Genomic DNA, 19,634 nt, shown 5'->3' with positions numbered 1-19,634 from the left:
TTTTGAGTGTCCTTGCAAAGAAAGGTGGCTATATTGGTCACTGATTTGTTTTTGTTTTGTTTTTGAATGTCAGAAATGTATATTTGTGAATGTTGAGATGTTATATTGGTTTCACTGGTAAAAATAAATAATTGAAATGGGTATATATTTGTTTTTTGTTAAGTTGCCTAATAATTATGCACAGTAATAGTCACCTGCACACACAGATATCCCCCTAAAATAGCTATAACTAAAAACAAACTAAAAACTACTTCCAAAACTATTCAGCTTTGATATTAATGAGTTTTTTGGGTTCATTGAGAACATGGTTGTTGTTCAATAAAAAAATTAATCCTCAAAAATACAACTTGCCTAATAATTCTGCACTCCCTGTATGTACCCCTAAACCGAGGACCCCCCACATCGCTGCCACTATAATAATTTTTTTAACCCCTAATCTGCTGACCGCACACCGCTGCCACCTACATTATCCCTATGAACCCCTAATCTGCTGCCCCTAACATCGCCGACACCTACATAATATTTATTAACCCCTAATCTGCCCCCCCCCAATGTTGCCGCTACCTAACTACACTTAACCCTTAATCTGCTGACCGGACCTCGCCGCCACTATAATAAATGTATTAACCCCTAAACCGCCGCACTCACGCCTCGTAAACCCTATAATAAATAGTATTAACCCCTAATCTGTCCTCCCTAACATCGCCACCTCCTAACTTCAAGTATTAACCCCTAATCTGCCGACCGGACCTTGCCGCTACTCTAATAAATGTATTAACCCCTAAAGCTAAGTCTAACCCTAACCCTAACACCCCCCCTAAATTAAATATAATTTTAATCTAACAAAATAAATTAAATCTTATTAACTAAAGTATTCCTATTTAAAACTAAATACTTACCTGTAAAATAAACCCTAATATAGCTACAATATAACGAATAATTATATTGTAGCTATTTTAGGGTTTATATTTATTTTACAGGCAACTTTGTATTTATTTTAACTAGGTACAATAGCTATTAAATAGTTATTTACTATTTAATAGCTACCTAGTTAAAATAATTACAAAATTACCTGTAAAATAAATCCTAACCTAAGTTACAATTAAACCTAACACTACACTATCAATAAATAAATTAATTAAATAAATTACCTGCAATTAAATAAACTAAACTAAATTACAAAAAAAACCAAAACACTAAATTCCAAAAAAAAAAAAAAGATTACAAGAATATTAGGCTAATTACACCTACTCTAAGCCCCCTAATAAAATAAAAAAGCCCCCCAAAATAATAAAGGTCCCTACCCTATTCTAAATTAAAAAGTAGCCAGCTCTTTTACCAGCCCTTAAAAGGGCTTTTTGCGGGGCATGCCCCAAAGTAATCAGCTCTTTTGCTTGTAAAAAAACAAAATACAACCCCCCCAACATTAAAACCCACCACCCACATACCCCTATTCTAACCCAAACCCCCCTTAAATAAACCTAACACTCCCCCCTGAAGATCTCCCTACCTTGATTCATCTTCACCCAGCCGGGCCAAAGTCTTCATCCGATGGGGCAGAAGAAGACATCCGGACCGGCAGACATCTTCATCCAAGCGGCATCTTCTATCTTCATCCATCCGACGAGGAGCGGCTCCATCTTCAAGACCTCCGGCGCGGAACATCCTTCTTCCCCGACGACTACCCGACGAATGAAGGTTCCTTTAAGTGTCGTCATCCAAGATGGCGTCCCTCGAATTCCGATTGGCTGATAGGATTCTATCAGCCAATCGGAATTAAGGTAGGAAAAATCTGATTGGCTGATTGAATCAGCCAATCAGATTCAAGTTCAATCCGATTGGCTGATCCAATCATCCAATCAGATTGAGCTTGCATTCTATTGGCTGTTCGGATCAGCCAATAGAATGCAAGCTCAATCTGATTGGCGGATTCAATCAGCCAATCAGATTTTTCCTACCTTAATTCCGATTGGCTGATAGAATCCTATCAGCAAATCGGAATTTGAGGGACGCCATCTTGAATGACGTCACTTAAAGGAACCTTCATTCGTCGGGTAGTCGTTAGGGAAGAAGGATGTTCTGCGCCGGAGGTCTTGAAGATGGAGCCGCTCCTCGTCGGATGGATGAAGATAGAAGATGCCACTTGGATGAAGATGTCTGCCGGTCCGGATGTCCTCTTCTGCCCGGATAGGATGAAGACTTCTGCCGGTCTGGATGTCCTCTTCTGCCCCATCGGATGAAGACTTCGGCCCGGCTGGGTGAAGACGACTCAAGGTAGGGAGATCTTCAGGGGGGTAGTGTTAGGTTTATTTAAGGGGGGTTTGGGTTAGAGTAGGGGTATGTGGGTGGTGGGTTTTAATGTTGGGGGGGTTGTATTTTTTTTTACAGGCAAAAGAGCTGATTACTTTGGGGCATACTTTTTAATTCAGAATAGGGTAGGGACCTTTATTATTTTGGGGGGCTTTTTTATTTTATTAGGGGGCTTAGAGTAGGTGTAATTAGCCTAATATTCTTGTAATCTTTTTTTATTTTTTGTAATTTAGTGTTTGTTTGTTTTTGTAATTTAGTTTAGTTTATTTAATTGTATGTAATTGTAGGTAATTTATTTAATTAATTTATTGATAGTGTAGTGTTAGGTTTAATTGTAACTTAGGTTAGGATTTATTTTACAGGTAATTTTGTAATTATTTTAACTAGGTAGCTATTAAATAGTAAATAACTATTTAATAGCTATTGTACCTAGTTAAAATAAATACAAAGTTGCCTGTAAAATAAATATAAATCCTAAAATAGCTACAATATAATTATTCGTTATATTGTAGCTATATTAGGGTTTATTTTACAGGTAAGTATTTAGTTTTAAATAGGAATACTTTAGTTAATAAGATTTAATTTATTTCGTTAGATTAAAATTATATTTAATTTAGGGGGGTGTTAGGGTTAGACTTAGCTTTAGGGGTTAATACATTTATTAGAGTAGCGGCGAGGTCCGGTCGGCAGATTAAGGGTTAATACTTGAAGTTAGGTGGCGGCGACATTGGGGGGGGCAGATTAGGGGTTAATACTATTTATTATAGGGTTTGCGAGGCAGGAGTGCGGTGGTTTAGGGTTTAATAACTTTATTAGAGTAGCGGCGAGGTCCGGTCGGCAGATTAGGGGTTAATAAGTGTAGGTAAGATAGCGGCGACGTTGGGGGGGGCAGATTAGGGGTTAATAAATATAATATAGGGGTCGGCGATGTTAGAGGCAGCAGATTAGGGGTTCATAGGGATAATGTAGGTTGCGGCGGTGTCCGGAGCGGCAGATTTGGGGTTAATAGTATAATGCAGGTGTCAGCGATAGCAGCGGCGGCGGCAGATTAGGGGTTAATAAGTGTAAGGTTAGGGGTGTTTAGACTCGGGGTTCATGTTAGGGTGTTAGGTGCAGACTTAGAAAGTGTTTCCCCATAGGAAACAATGGGGCTGCGTTGGGAACTTAACGCTGCTTTTTTGTTAGGTTTTTTTTCATCCCAAACTGCCCCATTGTTTCCTATGGGGGAAACGTACACAAGCACGTTTTGCCAGCTTACCGCTACCGTAAGCAACGCTGGTATTGATGGTTGAAGTGGCGGTAAATTAGGCTCAATGCTCCCTTTTTGGAGCCTAACGCAGCCCCTCAAACAACTCTAAATATCAGCGTTGTCTTAAGGGTGCGTTGGGAAAAAAAGCTGCGTTAGCTACGCGGGTCTTTACCGACAAAACTCTAAATCTAGGCGTATGTGTTTAATTTTTTTGTAATTTTGATGGGGGTTTTTTAATTTTTCAGAATCTTAGTGTTTGTTTTTTGTAATGTTAGGTTTTCTATTTTTTCGTGGTGTTAGGATTTTTTAATATTGTAATTTAGTTTTTTTTTATTTTTAGTTTATTTATATTTTTTTTAAAATAGTAATAATGTTAGGTTAATTTATAGTTTAATCTTAGGTTGTTTTTTTTCACAGGTAAGTTTTTATTTATTTTCAGGTAGTTATATTGTAAGTTTAATTTAAAGTTAGGGGGTGTTAGGTTTAGGGGCTAATAGTTCAATTTAGTGTGTTGCGATGTGGGGGGGGGGGGCTGGCGGATTTAGGGGTTTATAGGTTTATTATAGAAGTTGCAATGTGGGCGGCCGGCAGTTTAGGTGTTAATAGGTTTATTATAGTAGTTGCGATGTGGGGGGCCGGCGGTTTAGGGGTTAATAGGTTTATTTAGATGTTAGCGATACAGAGGAGCGGCGGTTTAGGGGTTAATAGTTTTATTTAGTGTTGGCAATGTCGGGGCGGCGGTTTAGGGGTTAATAGGTTTATTTAGGTGTTAGCGATGAGGGTGGGCGTCAGATTAGGGGTTAATGTGTTTGTTTAGTGTCATCGATGTCGGGGGCGGCGGGTTAGGGGTATTTAGACTAGGGGTTTATGTAAGGGTGTTTACATAACTTTCTTTTCCCCATAGACATCAATGAGGAATGCGTTATAGCTATCGCAATTCCGCAATCACAGGTGTTAGTTTTTTTCTATTACTTTCTCTCCATTGATGTCTATGGGGGAGAACGTGCACAAGCACGTCAAGTCTGGCCTTGGCTTTTGTGCGGTATGGAGCTTATCGCACCATATTGCACAACAAAAGAAGGTTTTTGTGAAACTTGTAAAGCAGCGCTATGGAGAGTGCAATACCGCTAATTTATTTGCGTTATTTACGCACCAGGTTTAGTTCACAACTTGTAATCTTGGTGTTTGTTCTCTTGGTATCCTTTGTTTAAACACATACCTAGGTAAGCTCAAGGGCTGGGAGCTAGCTGGTGATTGGTGGCTGCACATATATGCCTTGTGATTAGTTTACTCATGTTTTTCCCAGTGGGGCATTGCTGCTCCTTCAAGAAAGGATAGCAAAAATATTAAGCAAAATTGATAAAAGAAGTAAATTGGAAACTTGTTTACAAATGTATGCTCTAGTTGAAAAATGTTGGGGTCATGTCCCTTTAAAAATGATACTGTATGTTTTCTCCCCAGATAGAAGGAAGGTCTGAACCCATCTCATTCACCAGCATTACAGCCCCTGCTCCAAACTCTCCTGTACCTCCGTCCACATTTTGTGCACTTGGCTTTTCTCCACCTCCAATATTCCTCAGTCAAGTATTTTGTGCCCAGGGTAGTAGTACTGGTGTTGGGACATCTGCTTGCCCTCCTCTACTTCCCAAAACAGAAAGACTGTCCCCAACTTCACTCTGTGGTAAGTATTTTGAAACTGCTAGTCCTTTGTATTTGCAAAGTGCTTACATTTGTTTTAACCAGCAATAGTAGTACAAGTTGAAATTTATATATAAATAATATGCAAGCAATTTCAGATATATATAAAAATATATATTTAAAAATAAAAAGAATATTTTCTTCTATGCGAAGAACATAGGAATGTAAAATACATTTTAGAGCTGTTGATCTAGCACAGTGTTGGGTTAGCATGCAATCGATAACTAATCTTCTTAAATGGAAAGAGTCCACAGCTGCATTCATTAATTTTGGGAAATAAGAACCTGGCCACCAGGAGGAGGCAAAGACAACCCAGCCAAAGGCTTAAATACTCATCCCACTCCCCTCATCCCCTAGTCATTCTTTGCCTTTCGTCCAAGGAGGTTGGCAGAGACTGTCAGAATTTTTAATTTTTGGTTTTTGTCTCTTATGGAGGGTAGTACTCGTCGGCATGGGACAGGAGTTTTAAGTAGTCCTGTCAGTCTCTCAGTGAGGGCTTGGATGAAAGTTAGAGTCCGGAGATGCAGGGAGTTTCTTTCTGCGAAACCATCCCGACTTATATTAACAGCTCCTCAAGCAATCGGCGTTGTCAAACTTTACTTCGCTGCCTGCTTTCTTCTCTCAAGTCCATGGCGGAGGCAATGCTACTTTCCCTCACACTTGAAGGGCAGTGTTCCTGTTCCATGGCGTAGATTCCGGTAAGATTGTTTCATTTTATTTTATTTGCAATGTATTGTAATGTGAATGTTTCCCGAGAGCCTACCACCTTGTGGGTCTAACTATACATAAGGGTCTCAGTGAGTCTCTTTTAGTATCTTAGAATCGAGGGTTAATATCTCCTGAGGGGGGTTATTGAACAGGGGGGGGGGGTTATAATCATGTTTGTTATGTGATTCAACCTGCTTATGTGCGATGTTTACTGGGCTCTTGGTTGGTACATTAAGGCCTTTGGAAGTGGCGCAGTCTTTTGGTTGGGCGCGCTTGTTTTGGACTGTACGGTTCACCTTGTGTTGGGGCGTGGCTACTTTCCGTTGTTCCATTTCCGCATTCCCGACCGCGTGGCGAAGAAAGTTTTCTAGTCCGCAGGGGTCTGGTCATAGGAGGTGGTGAGTGCCCCAGCCATTGTGGTGTCAGGTGCCGTTTTAGTTTTCTTTACTTTAGTCCATATCCAGTTATGGGGGATTCTGATGCTGAGACTGTGTTCATTTCAGATTCAGTTACAGAGGATTCTAATACTGAGACTATTTTGATTTCAGATTCAGATTCTGTGTCCAGTGATGAATCCAGAGGGGCCTCGTTGATGCCTGTCAACCAGTTTTATTCCGTATGCCATTTCAGAGCGCCTGGTTCCTCGGGCTTGGGGAATCAAGGGACTGTTGAGCCATCGCCTCTGGGGGTCCTGTCCTCCGAGAGGCGAGTTCCCTACCAAATCATACTTCTGCACATGCGGGTAACCCAGTTTATGGTTCCTCCATGCGCGGTGGCGTGTTTCCCCCGGAGGTTGCAGCACGTTTTCGCTTCCACATAATGTTGGCAATTGTTCGTCTGCAGGGTCTAGACGTTTATTTGAGAATGTGCTTGTGCCCTTTTGTCCCGGGCCTTCTGCCTTAGGGAGGGTCTCTACAGTTCCCTGCGGTGGTATCTGTCCCTGAGTGTTGTGCCTTCCGTTACTGGATTGAGCTCCTTCGCGTGTTGCTCAGACATGTTTTTCAGTTATTGAATGACCCTATCGTTACCAGCTACTAGGAATTTCAATCTGATCATTTGAATGGTGCACCTCATTAGACATGTGGGGATGAAGTAATCTCCTGATTGTCATTTGTTTGAGATCTTTCCCAGTTTTGTGTGATAGGGCTCCGTTTGACTGATCCTGCGGGTAGGCCTGTGTCTTTTTGGGCATTAACCTCCGGGTTGCCTTATATTTTATTTATATCCGATGGGATGTCTTTTATTTGTTTTTGTTTCCTTCTGGAACCTTCTGGGATTGATACTCTTTATTAATTCTTCAGAAGTTGTTGGACATGTTAGTCCTCAGTAAAAAATATCTGTTTTCTGTTTTTTCCCTACAAGGGAGAATTTACGCAGCTGGCCGGTTGTGACCCAAGGTGCAGGCTGGTCCTGTCGGGTTAGTTTGGTTTTGCGGCTGTTCAGACACGTGGCGCTGTTCTGCTTGGCTGGTTCGGTAGAAGCGCTGAGTGCTCAGGTTATCATTGTTTTTCATGTTCAACTAAGCATTCGAGAGGACCTATGGGTCCGTGAGGTGGAAAGGAGTGTTTCAGTCCTTATAGCCTTCAATCATAGATGACCGGGCAGGGGAGCTTTTCCGCTGCGTCACTCTATCTGACATCTGATTTCATCAGAACTTAGAGTTTCCTCCCCCATGTGGTGGAGGGTGGGAGAACTTAATGTCCCTTGCTGCTAAGGAGCGGTTTGGCCTTAATTTTTTAGGCCTCTGGTCGTTTTGGGCTTGATCCAACAGTTTGTACAGGATAGCTGTCTAGCATGCGGAAGGTTTGTAGTTTGAAACCTGTTGCAGCTCTTGACGCCTTGCAGGTGTCCGCATAAGCTGTTTTCTTGTATATCTAGATGCAGCTCTTACTCTTGACTGAGTTATAAGAGGCCTTTGGGTCTTCTTCCATTGCCTCTGGGTGAGTGGATCTCCTTTTAGGGATCTGTGTTTCGGGTGATGGTTGTTCCCTGCAGGGACTTTGGTTTAGCTCTGGGTTTTCCAGAGCTGGGTAGGCTTAGTGCCTACTCTTCCTTGTGTCCTCTGCTTGTGCAGAGGTGTTAGGGAGACTAGTTCTGCTAGTGGGATTTTTTTTACCTCGAGGTATCCCTTGGTTGTCCTGAGGCTCTGAGAAGTATCTTCATACAACTTCTAGCCTTGCTCCTTGGAGCGTTGGACTTAAGCTAGGGGTGGTTCCTTCCTTTGGTCAGAGCTTTTGAGTTCTTCTCGCTATCCAGATTCTCTGGATATGCATACATGCCCATGTGTCTGGCTTTTTGGCCGGTTGGGGTGTTTAGTTCTAGGGTAAGGTTTGCCTGAACTATTAGGTGCCCAGGCCTGTTTTTCTCCCTGAGACTTCCGGTTGCTGAAGCTTCACTTTACTTTTTCCTGACCCAGTCTTGGGTGGTTTTGGAATCTTGGATCTCAGGGCTGGTTGGGATGTTCCACGGTAGTGGGAACTTGGGCTATGTCCTTGCTCCATCTACCTAACCTGGTCATGGTTGGCCAGGTTTTCTGAGTATTTTTTACTCTTTGCCACAGAGAGGCCCATGCCCTCTGGTGGTTAGCGGTGTGGCTTGAGCCTCAAGGGTGGTTGGTTCATACCCAGCTGCTGGCGCTGGATGTCCAATTTCTGGTGCGCCTTAGGGTTGCGTTCCCCTGGTCAGTTTGCCAGTGTTCCCGTGGATTCGCTGCTCGGCAGGCGAATGGGTTGGCTGTGCCTCTGCTTGGCAAGCTATTTGTTGGGGGGTCCTTTCTAGGACTTTTGTGTTGGGAATTTCTCTTCCTATTAGCTGGTGGTTTCGGGCCTTGAGGGCAGTCTCCTCCCTATGGAGATAGCGTCCCTGCTTGGGGCTTCTCCTGGATGGGAGGCGTCAAGGTGGGATTGGTTCCCCCTGGAGTCTTGCTGGTTCCATGCAGACTTGTTGGGCTTTTATTTTGATAGATCCTTAGTTCTATGGCCTTGTTGTCTGTTTTCAGAGTCGGGTTGTACTTGTAATCTGTGGGGATGGCTGTGCTATCTTTACGCTCGTTCCTGTACCTGTTTCGGGATTCTTTTGTTCCCTTGTTTTGGATCCCTGAGGCTGAGTTGGTCCAGCTGGCTGTGGGTCTGCAGGTCAGGGTGGCCGAGCGGTCTATGGAGCTGCGTTCGGTCACAGTCTCCTCTGGATGTGTGAGCTTTGTTGAGTCTATCCTGTTAGCTCAGTCTGCTAGGGTATAGATTTTCCTTTCAACTGGCTCCATTGATTTCAGAAGAGAGTTTACTCTTCCTTTGGGTTCTGAGGGTATACTCTCCTACTCGGGGGGCCTAGATTGAGGTTTTGTGTTCCCCTTTTAGGGACCTGTGTGTAGGTCCGGCGACTTAGGTTGCCTGGAGTGTGCCCTCTGTCCGGGGGCTGCTTTTGCGGTCTGTTTCCTACTTGACTGCTTCTTCTTCCTTGCAAGTATCCTCTGTGTTGTCCTGTTATGGACTCAAGCTTGGGGTTTTTCGCCTGGGTCTATTACACACTTTTTCATGGTCAAATGCCTTGGTATTCTTGACACTGGGAGGACTTTGCCTCTTCAGTTGCAATCCATGCTTGCAGGATGTTGGAGAGACATCTGTTCTGTCTCTGTGCCAGTGTTATCCAGGGTTTCTTATCCAGGGTTTTGCTTGGTATAGGCGTGGCCTCCTTTCCCTGTTGGGCCCCTTTGGGTCTCTGTTAGCTGGGCTCACTCGTGGAGGTGTTCTTTTTTGTATTAGAGGACCTTTCGTTTTCCTTGGTTCTCCTTTGCCTTGTTCCCTTGGGAGTTTCGGCTGGTGTCTCCTTAATTTGTGGAGATGAGCGGTGGAGGACTGTTTGTTGGGCGACGGTGTCTCCTGGAGGACTGTTGGCTTAGTCGAGTCCGTTTGCGGTCTCTAGTTTGGTTTCTGGACTAACTGCGAGTCAGTGTCATTCCGGCTTTGCCTCTTTTTCTCGGCTTCGGACGAAGCAGGGTTTTTTATCGGGTAGAGGTTCAGGCTGGGTGCCTTCAGTATGGGCCGCCTATTGTACCCTCCCATCTTGGCATTCAGTGTCCTCTATAGCTTGGGTATTGTTTTCCCAAAAGTAATCAATGCAGCTGTGGACTCTTTCCATTTAAGAAGAAAAACATAAATTATGCTTACATGATAATTTCCTTTTCTTCTGATGGAAAGAGTCCACAGCTCCCCACGTCCTTATTATTCTTCTGGCACCTTTCACCCTGATATTTCTTCTACTGTTCCTTGTTCCTCGGCAGAATTACTGGGGGATGAGGGAATGGGAGGAGTATTTAAGCCTTTGGCTGGGTTGTCTTTGCCTCCTCCTGGTGGACAGGTTCTTATTTCCCAAAAGTAATGAATGCAGCTGTGGACTCTTTCCATCAGAAGAAAAGAAAATTATCAGGTAAGCATAATTTATGTGTTTTTTTATAACGCTCCCCATAGATGTCTATGGGGAAAGAAAGTTAGCACAATCGCTATAACCGAAGTCCAAAAGTAAGTGCCTGAGTATTTTGCTCGCACACTTTTTACTTTCAGCTTGTAATACCAGCGCTAATGCAGCTGCGCTAATTATTTACTTTGAGTGCCCCTAATCTTTCTAGATAATAGTTCTAAATAGTTAGGGCCAGATTACCAGTGGAGCAAAATGTAATGCTCCCACTCAAGCGCTAACTGTGCTAGAAGTAAGGTTTTGCGCGCGTCGGGGTATTATGAGGCCGATTTACCAATTTGTGTGCGGACATGATACACTATAGCGTATCATGTCCACCAGAAATTGCTGAATGCTAACAGCATACGCTGTCAGCATTTAACATTGCACAAGCAGTTCTGGTGAACTGCTTGTTCAATACCGCCCCCTGCAGATTCACGGCCAATCGGCGCTAGCAGGGGGTGTCAATCAACCCGATAGTATAGGATGGGGCGGATTGATGTCCGCAGCCTCAGAGGCAGCGTAGCAGTTAAGGAGCAGCATAACTACTGAAGGCTCGCGCGGAAACAGGGGCTTCAGGGGCCATTCGGCCCTTGATAAATCGGCCCCTATGAGTTGAAAGTAAACTGTTATGGCTCACGTGCTAACCCAATGAGCCCAAAAAGCCGAACTTAAGAATATCGTCGATAACGTATTCCCCCATAGAAGTCAAAGGAGCAAAAAAAGTGGAAAAAAAACACCTTGCTCGCTCGCAAATCCGACTGCATATTCTCAAGTGTGCTAACCCAACATGAAAATATGAATATTTCACATTCCAATGTTCTTCACATAGAAGAAGAATATGTTCTATTTATTTATTTCTATCTTTTTTGTACAATATATATTTATACCTCTATCTCTCTCTCTCTCTCTCTCTCTCTCTCTCTCTATATATATATATATATATATATATATATATATATAAATATCTATTTAGAAATACATAGAACATATTCTGATATGTGCATAACATTGGAATGTAAAATATTTACAGTGAATACATAGTTAAAACCTTTATTAAAAATTATTATTGCATAAATATTGTTTCATGTTTTCATCTACTTGATTGCAAAGGGCTCCAATGCACTTCTATATATGTCTATATTTCTTTCTATATATATACTGTATATGTATTTATGTGTTTATATGTGTATATATGTCTGTAAATACATATATACACATATAAATACATATGTACACATATATAACCATATATGTCTATCTCTCTCTCTCTCTCTCTCTCTCTCTCTCTCTCTCTATATATATATATATGTAGATTTATGTGTTTATATGTGTGTATATATGTCTGTAAATACATATATACACATATAAATACATATGTACACATACAGTATATAAACATGTATGTCTATGTTAAAGCCCTTTGCCTGCGGAATTAAGGTAGAAAAATCTGATTGGCTGATTGAATCAGCCAATCAGATTCAAGTTCAATCCGATTGGCTGAACCAATCAGCCAATCGGATTGAACTTGAATCTGATTGGCTGATTCAATCAGCCAATCAGATTTTTCTACCTTAATTCCGATTGGCTGATAGAATCCTATCAGCCAATCGGAATTCGGCGGACGCCATCTTGGATGACGTCATTTAAAGTTACCTCATTCGTCGTTCAGTCGTCGGCCGGGATGGATGCTCCGCGTTGGCGGAGCGAAGAAAGAAGATTGAAGATGCCGCTTGATGGAAGATGCTGCCGGATGGAAGAAGACTTTGCTGCCGCTTGGAGAAAGACATCGCCGGGATGAAGAATTCTTCTTTGCCGCTTGGAGAAAGACATCGCTGGGATGAAGAATTCTTCTTTGCCGCTTGGATAGACATCGCCCGGATCGGATGAGGAGTTCGGCCCGGCGTGGTGAAGACAAGGTAGGGAGATCTTCAGGGGGGTAGTGTTAGGTTTTTTTAAGGGGGGTTTGGGTGGGTTTAGAATAGGGGTATGTGGGTGGTGGGTTGTAATGTTGGGGGGGGGGGTATTGTATATTTATTTAAATGCAAAAGAGCTGAATTCTTTGGGGCATGCCCCACAAAAGGCCCTTTTAATGGCTGGTAAGGTAAAGAGTTTTGAACTTTTTTTAATTTAGAATAGGGCAGGGAATTTTTTTTATTTTGGGGGGCTTTATTATTTTATTAGGGGGCTTAGAATAGGTGTAATTAGCTTAAAAATCTTGTAATCTTTTTTTTATTTTTTGTAATTTAGTGTTTGTTTGTTTTTGTAATTTAGTTTAGTTTATTTAATTGTATTTTTAGATAGATATTTGTAGTTTATTTAATTTATTGATAGTGTAGGTGTATTTGTAACTTAGGTTAGGATTTATTTTACAGGTAATTGGGTAATTATTTTAACTAGGTAAATATTAAATAGTTAATAACTATTTAATAGCTATTATACCTAGTTAAAATAATTAACAATTTACCTGTAAAATAAATATAAACCCTAACATAGCTACAATGTAATTATTAATTTTATATATATATATATATATATATATATCTATATATATATATATAGCTATCTTAAGGTTTATTTTATAGGTAAGTATTTAGATTTAAATAGGAATATTTTAGTTTATAATATGAATTAGATTAATTTAATAAGAATTTAGTTAGGGGTGTTAGGGTTAGATAGAGTTAATATAGTTAATATAAATACTATAGTAACTATATTAACTATATTAACCCTAATATAATTAGGGTTAATATAGTTAATATATATAATATAATAATTATATTAACTATATTAACCCTAATATAATTAGGGTTAATATAGTTAATATAGCTGGCGGCGGTGTAGGGGGATTAGATTAGGGGTTAATACATTTATTATAGCTGGCGGCGGTGTAGGGGGATTTAGATTAGATGCAAAAGAGCTGTTTACTTTGTGACAAAGCCCCACCAAAAGCCCTTTTAAGGGCTGGCAAAAGAGCAGTTTACTTTGGGGTAATGCCACGTAAAAAGCCCTTTTCAGGGCTATTTGTAGGGTTAGACTTAGGTTTAGTGGTAGGGATAGTTTAGTATTTTAGGGGTTAAATAATTTAATATAGCTGGCGGCGGGGTAGGGGGATTAAATTAGGGGTTAATAGTTTTAAAATAGATGGCGGCGGGGTAGGGGCTCACTTTAGGGGGTTATAGATTTAATATAGCTGGCGGCGGGGTACGGGAGTGGCGGTTTAGGGGTTAATAACTTTATTAGGTTGCGGCGGGGTACGGAAGCGGCGGTTTAGGGGTTAATAACTTTTTTTATTGTTAGGCTAGTGAGGGGGGATAGCAGATAGAGGGTTAGACGTGTCGGGCTATGTTTAGGAGGCATGTTAGACAGTGCGGGTGATTTCATACTTTAGTCAGGTTTTGTAGGCGCCGGCAGTTTCTAACGTGGCGCAAGTCACTGGCGACTCCAAAAATCTGTACTTACGCAGATTTCTGGACATCGCTACTTTGTCAGACTTGCGCCACTTTAGCAACTGACGGCGCCGCATATTGGATAGCTCGAGTTGCAAGCTGAAACTGCAGGCGACGCGGGTTCCCTCGCTTGCGCCGCAAACTACGCCGTATATCGGATCGCGCCCCATATCTTTAAATCGTTATAACTTTTAGTGCAATATTTTTTTTAAATATTTTTTATTAGATGGAGTTATTATTATGAATGTAACTGTAATTTGTAATCTATTTTTGATGTGTTTTGTGACGAGCTCTGTTGTAAACCAGAGCTCTGAGGATGTGGTAATCATTCTAGTGTAAATTGTGATTGTGCTCAAGGGATCACATTTAGTTTCAACTTATAATACGAGTGATAAACCCAATGGGTGCAAACACCCGTGATATACCCCTTATCGCTTGTGCGTAACTGTTAGCGCTCCACTCGTAATCTGGCCCTTAGTTGGTTTTTCATTTGTCACCATCTTGGAGATAGAATACTACTACCAACCCTGCAGTCTATGAGCCAGATGATCAAAGGACCACTGCATCCAACATGAAATGGTCAACTGTTTCTCGCCAGTCTTGCATGTTCGAGCCAGGGGAAATTTTCTAAAAAGTTGTCTTTCCCTCACAGGCAATTTGGGATGTTGGAAAGTATAGGTCTTGCTTAGAACATTCTGAAATCTTCATTAATGAATGTGAATGTCAGCAGCGTGGAGGGGGCATATTTTCAATATAATGTTTACTTAGGATATAATCGGCTAGATTACGAGTCTTGCGTTAGCCTTAAAAAGCAGCATTGAGAGGTCCCAACGCTACATTTTAACGCCCGCTGGTATTACGAGTCTTGAAATGACAGGCTCACCGCTCACTTTTTTGGTCAGACTCGTAAATACCGCAAATCCACTTACGTCAATTGCGTATCCTATATTTTCAATGGGACTTGCATAACGCTGGTATTACAATTCTTCCAAAAAGTGAGCGGTAGACCCTCTCCTGTCAAGAATGGTACCGCATTTAAAAGTCAGTAGTTAAGAGTTTTATGGGCTAACCGCCGTAGCATAAAACTCTTAACTAAAGTGCTAAAAAGTACACTAACACCCATAAACTACCTATTAACCCCTAAACCGAGGCCCCCCCACATCGCAAAAACTATAAAAAAAAATGTAACCCCTAATCTGCCGAACCGGACATCGCCGCCACTATAATAAATATATTAACCCCTAAACCGCCGCACTCCCACATCACAAACACTAGTTAAATATTATTAACCTCTAATCTGCCTGCCCTAACATCGCCGACACCTACCTACATTTATTAACCCCTAATCTGCTGCCCCCAACGTCGCCACCACTATAATAAAGTTATTAACCCCTAAACCTAAGTCTAACCCTAACCCCCCCAACTTAAATATAATTTAAATAAATCTAAATAAAATAACTACAATTAACTAAATAATTCCTATTTAAAACTAAATACTTACCTATAAAATAAACCCTAAGATAGCTACAATATAACTAATAATTACATTGTAGCTAGCTTAGGGTTTATTTTTATTTTACAGGCAACTTTGTATTTATTTTAACTAGGTACAATAGTTATTAACGATTTAATAGCTACCTAGTTAAAATAAAGACAAATTTACCTGTAAAATAAAAACAGAATTTATGTTTACCTGATAAATTTCTTTCTCCTACGGTGTATCCGGTCCACGGCTTCATCCTTACTTGTGGGATATTCTCTTCCCCTACAGGAAGTGGCAAAGAGAGCACACAGCAGAGCTGTCCATATAGCTCCCCTCAGGCTCCGCCCCCCCAGTTATTCGACCGACGGTTAGGAGAAAAAGGAGAACCATAAGGTGCAGTGGTGACTGTAGTTTACAAAAAATAAATTTAAACCTGACCAAAATGCCAGGGCGGGCCGTGGACCGGATACACCGTAGGAGAAAGAAATTTATCAGGTAAACATAAATTCTGTTTTCTCCTACATTGGTGTATCCGGTCCACGGCTTCATCCTTACTTGTGGGAACCAATACCAAAGCTTTAGGACACGGATGAAGGGAGGGAACAAGTCAGGTAACCTAAACGGAAGGCACCACTGCTTGCAAAACCTTTCTCCCAAAAATAGCCTCCGAAGAAGCAAAAGTAATGAATTTGTAAAATTTGGCAAACGTATGCAGTGAAGACCAAGTCGCTGCCTTACAAATCTGTTCAACAGAAGCCTCATTCTTGGAAGCCCATGTGGAAGCCACAGCTCTAGTAGAGTGAGCTGTAATTCGCTCAGGAGGCTGCCTTCCAGCAGTCTCATAAGCCAACCGGATGATGCTTTTCAGCCAGAAAGACAGAGAGGTCGCAGTCGCCTTTTGACTTCTCCTCTTGCCAGAATAGACGACAAACAAGGACGATGTTTGTCTGAAGTCTAGTTGCTTTTAGATAAAACTTTAAAGCACGAACCCCATCAAGATGGTGTAACAGACGTTCCTTGTTAGAAACTGGATTAGGACACAGAGAAGGAACAACTATTTCCTGGTTGATATTCTTATTGGAAACCACTTTTGGAAGAAAACCAGGTTTGGTACGTAAAACGACCTTATCTGTATGAAACACCAGATAGGGTGAATTACACTGCAAAGCAGACAATTCAGAAACTCTTCTCGCAGAAGAAATAGCTACAAAAAAAACCAAAACTTTCCAAGATAGTAACTTAATATCTATGGAACGTAGAGGTTCAAACGGAACCCCTTGAAGAACTGAAAGAACTAAATTTAGACTCCATGGAGGAGCCACAGGTCTGTAGACAGGCTTGATTCTGACTAAAGCCTGTACAAACCCTGAATATCTGGCATGGCTGCCAGACGCTTGTGTAACCAAACAGACAGAGCAGATATCTGTCCCTTAAAAGAACTAGCTGACAGACCTTTCTCCAATCCTTCTTGGAGAAAAGATAGTATCCTTGGAATCCTAATCTTACTCCATGAGTAACCCTTGGATTCGCACCAGCAAAGATATTTCCGCCATATCTTATGGTAAATTTTCCTGGTGACATATTCACCAGGTCTGCATACCAAGTCCTGCGTGGCCACGCAGGAGCTATTAGAATTACCGAAGCCTTCTCCTGCTTGATCCTGGCTACTAGCCGGGGGAGAAGAGGAAACGGTGGAAGACATAAGCTAGATTGAACGACCAAGGCGCTACTAAGGTATCTACCAATGTCGCCTTGGGATCCCTGGACCCGTAACGTGTAGCTTTGAAGTTATGACGTGACGCCATCAGATCCAGATCTGTAATGCCCCATAGCTGGGTCAGCTGAGCAAAAAACCTCCGGGTGGAGTTCCCACTCCCCCGGATGGAAAGTCTGAAGACTCAGATAATCCGCTTCCCAGTTGTCCACTCCTGGGATGTGAATTGCTGATAGATGGCAGGAGTGATCCTCTGCCCATTTGATGATCTTGGATACCTCCCTCATCGCCAGGTAACTCCTTGTTCCCCCCTGATGATTGATGTACGCAACAGTCGTCAAGTTGTGCGACTGAAAACTGATGAATTTGGCCTCCGCTAGTTGAGGCCATGCCTGGAGCGCATTGAATATCGCTCTCAATTCCAAAATGTTTATCGGGAGAAGAAATTCTTCCCAAGACCATAGACCCTGAACCTTCAGGGACTTCCAGACCGCGCCCCAGCCTAAGAGGCTGGCGTCGGTCGTGACAATGATCCACTTCGGTCTTCGGAAACTCATTCCCTGAGACAGGTGATCCTGAGACAACCACCAGAGGAGTGAGTCTCTGGTTTGCTGGTCCATCTGAATCTGGGGAGAAAAATCTGCATAATCCCCATTTCATTGTTTGAGCATGCACAGTTGCAATGATCTTAAATGAATTCAAACAAAAGGAACCACGTCCATTGCCGCAACCATTAGTCCTGTTACCTCCATGCACTGAGCTATGGAGGGTTGAGGAATGGATTGAAGAACTCGACAAGTGTTCAAAAGTTTTAGTTTCCTGACCTCTGTCAGAAAGATTTTCATTTCTACCGAGTCTATTATTGTTCCCAGGAAGGGAACCCTTGTGAACGGGGACAGAGAACTTTTTTCTATGTTTACCTTCCACCCGTGAGACCTTAGAAAGGCTAGAACAATGTCCGTATGAGCCCTTGCTTTGTGAAAAGACGACGCCTGTATTAAATGTCGTCTAGTTAAGGTGCTACTGCAATGCCCCTTGACCTTAGCATCGCTAGAAGGGACCCTAGCACCTTTGTGAAAATTCTCTGAGCAGTGGCCAATCCGAAGGAAGAGCCACGAACTGGTAATCCGAATGGTTTCCATTTGGAATGATAGAACTCTGAGTAATTGGTCTAGGATCTTTAAATCAAGAATTGGCCTGAAAGTTCCTTCCTTTTTGGGAACTTCAAACAGGTTTGAGTAAAATCCCAGTCCTTGTCCTGCTGTTGGAACTGGGTTTATCACTCCCATTTTTAAAAGGTACTCTACGCAATGTAAGAATGCCTGTCTCTCTATCTGGTCTAAAGATAAGCGAGACAAGTGGAACCTTCCCCTTGGAGGAAGGTCCTTGAATTCTAGAAGATACCCCTGAGAGACAATTTCTAGTGCCCAGGGGTCCGGAACATCTCTTGCCCAGGCCTGAGCAAAGAAAGAAAATCTGCCCCCTACTAGATCCGGTCCCGGATCGGGGGGCTACCCCTTCTTGCTGTCTTGGTAGCAGCAGCAGGTTTTTTGGCCTGTTTACCCTTGTTCCAGCCTTGCAATGGTTTCCATGCTGGTTTGGGCTGGGGTGCATTACCCTCTTGCCTAGTGGCTGTAGAGGTAGAAGCCGGTCCGTTCCTGAAATTGCGAAAGGAACGAAAATTAGACTTATTTTTAACTTTGAAAGGTCTATCCTGTGGAAGGGCATGGCCCTTTCCCCCAGTGATATCTGAAATAATTTCTTTCAACTCTGGCCCGAATAGGGTCTTCTTGAAAGGAATATTAAACAATTTTGTTTTGGACGACACATCCGCCGACCACGATTTTAGTCAAAGCGCTCTACGCGCCACTATTGCGAAACCAGAATTTTTCGCCGCTAATTTAGCTAACTGAAAAGCGGCATCTGTAATGAAAGAATTAGCTAACTTCAGGGCGTGAATTCTATCCATGACTTCATCCTAAGAAGTCTCCTTCTGGAACGAGTTTTCTAATTCCTCAAACCAAAAAGCAGCTGCAGTGGTTACAGGAATAATGCAAGAAATTGGTTGAAGAAGAAAACCTTGTTGAACAAAAATTTTCTTAAATAAACCTTCTAATTTTTTATCCATAGGATCTTTGAAAGCGCCACTGTCTTCTATTGGTATAGTTGTGCGCTTAGCTAGCTTTGAAACGGCCCCCTCTACCTTAGGGACCGTCTGCCACGCGTCCCTTCTGGGGTCAACAATGGGGAACATTTTCTTAAATATAGGAGGGGGAACAAAAGGTACACCTGGTTTCTCCCACTCCTTATTCACTATATCCGCCACCCTCTTAGGTATCGGAAACGCATCAGTGTGTACTGGGACCTCTAAGAATTTATCCATTTTACACAATTTTTCTGGGACCACCAAAGGGTCACAATCATCAAGAGTAGCCAGGACCTCCTTAAGTAGAGCACGGAGGTGTTCTAGCTTAAATTTAAATGCTATGGTATCAGGCTCTGCCTGCTGAGAAACTTTTCCTGTGTCAGAAATTTCTCCCTCAGACAAGCCCTCCCTCACCGCCAAGTCAG

At 42.1% G+C, this 19,634-nt stretch overlaps 1 protein-coding gene across 1 annotated transcript in view; it reads left to right on the top strand.

The window, feature by feature from the left end:
- MLXIPL (MLX interacting protein like) overlaps positions 1–19,634 on the top strand; it is a 382,973-nt gene that overhangs the window by 301,358 nt on the left and 61,981 nt on the right. The window contains exon 11 of the mRNA XM_053706321.1: positions 5,021–5,240. Within this exon, the coding sequence (XP_053562296.1) occupies positions 5,021–5,240 (220 nt within the window). The remainder of the gene's footprint in view (positions 1–5,020; positions 5,241–19,634) is intronic.

The sequence above is a fragment of the Bombina bombina genome, chromosome 3 (genome assembly GCF_027579735.1).
Source record: "Bombina bombina isolate aBomBom1 chromosome 3, aBomBom1.pri, whole genome shotgun sequence".
Classification (NCBI taxonomy): domain Eukaryota; kingdom Metazoa; phylum Chordata; class Amphibia; order Anura; family Bombinatoridae; genus Bombina; species Bombina bombina.
This window is presented reverse-complemented; position numbering and strand designations above follow the sequence as displayed.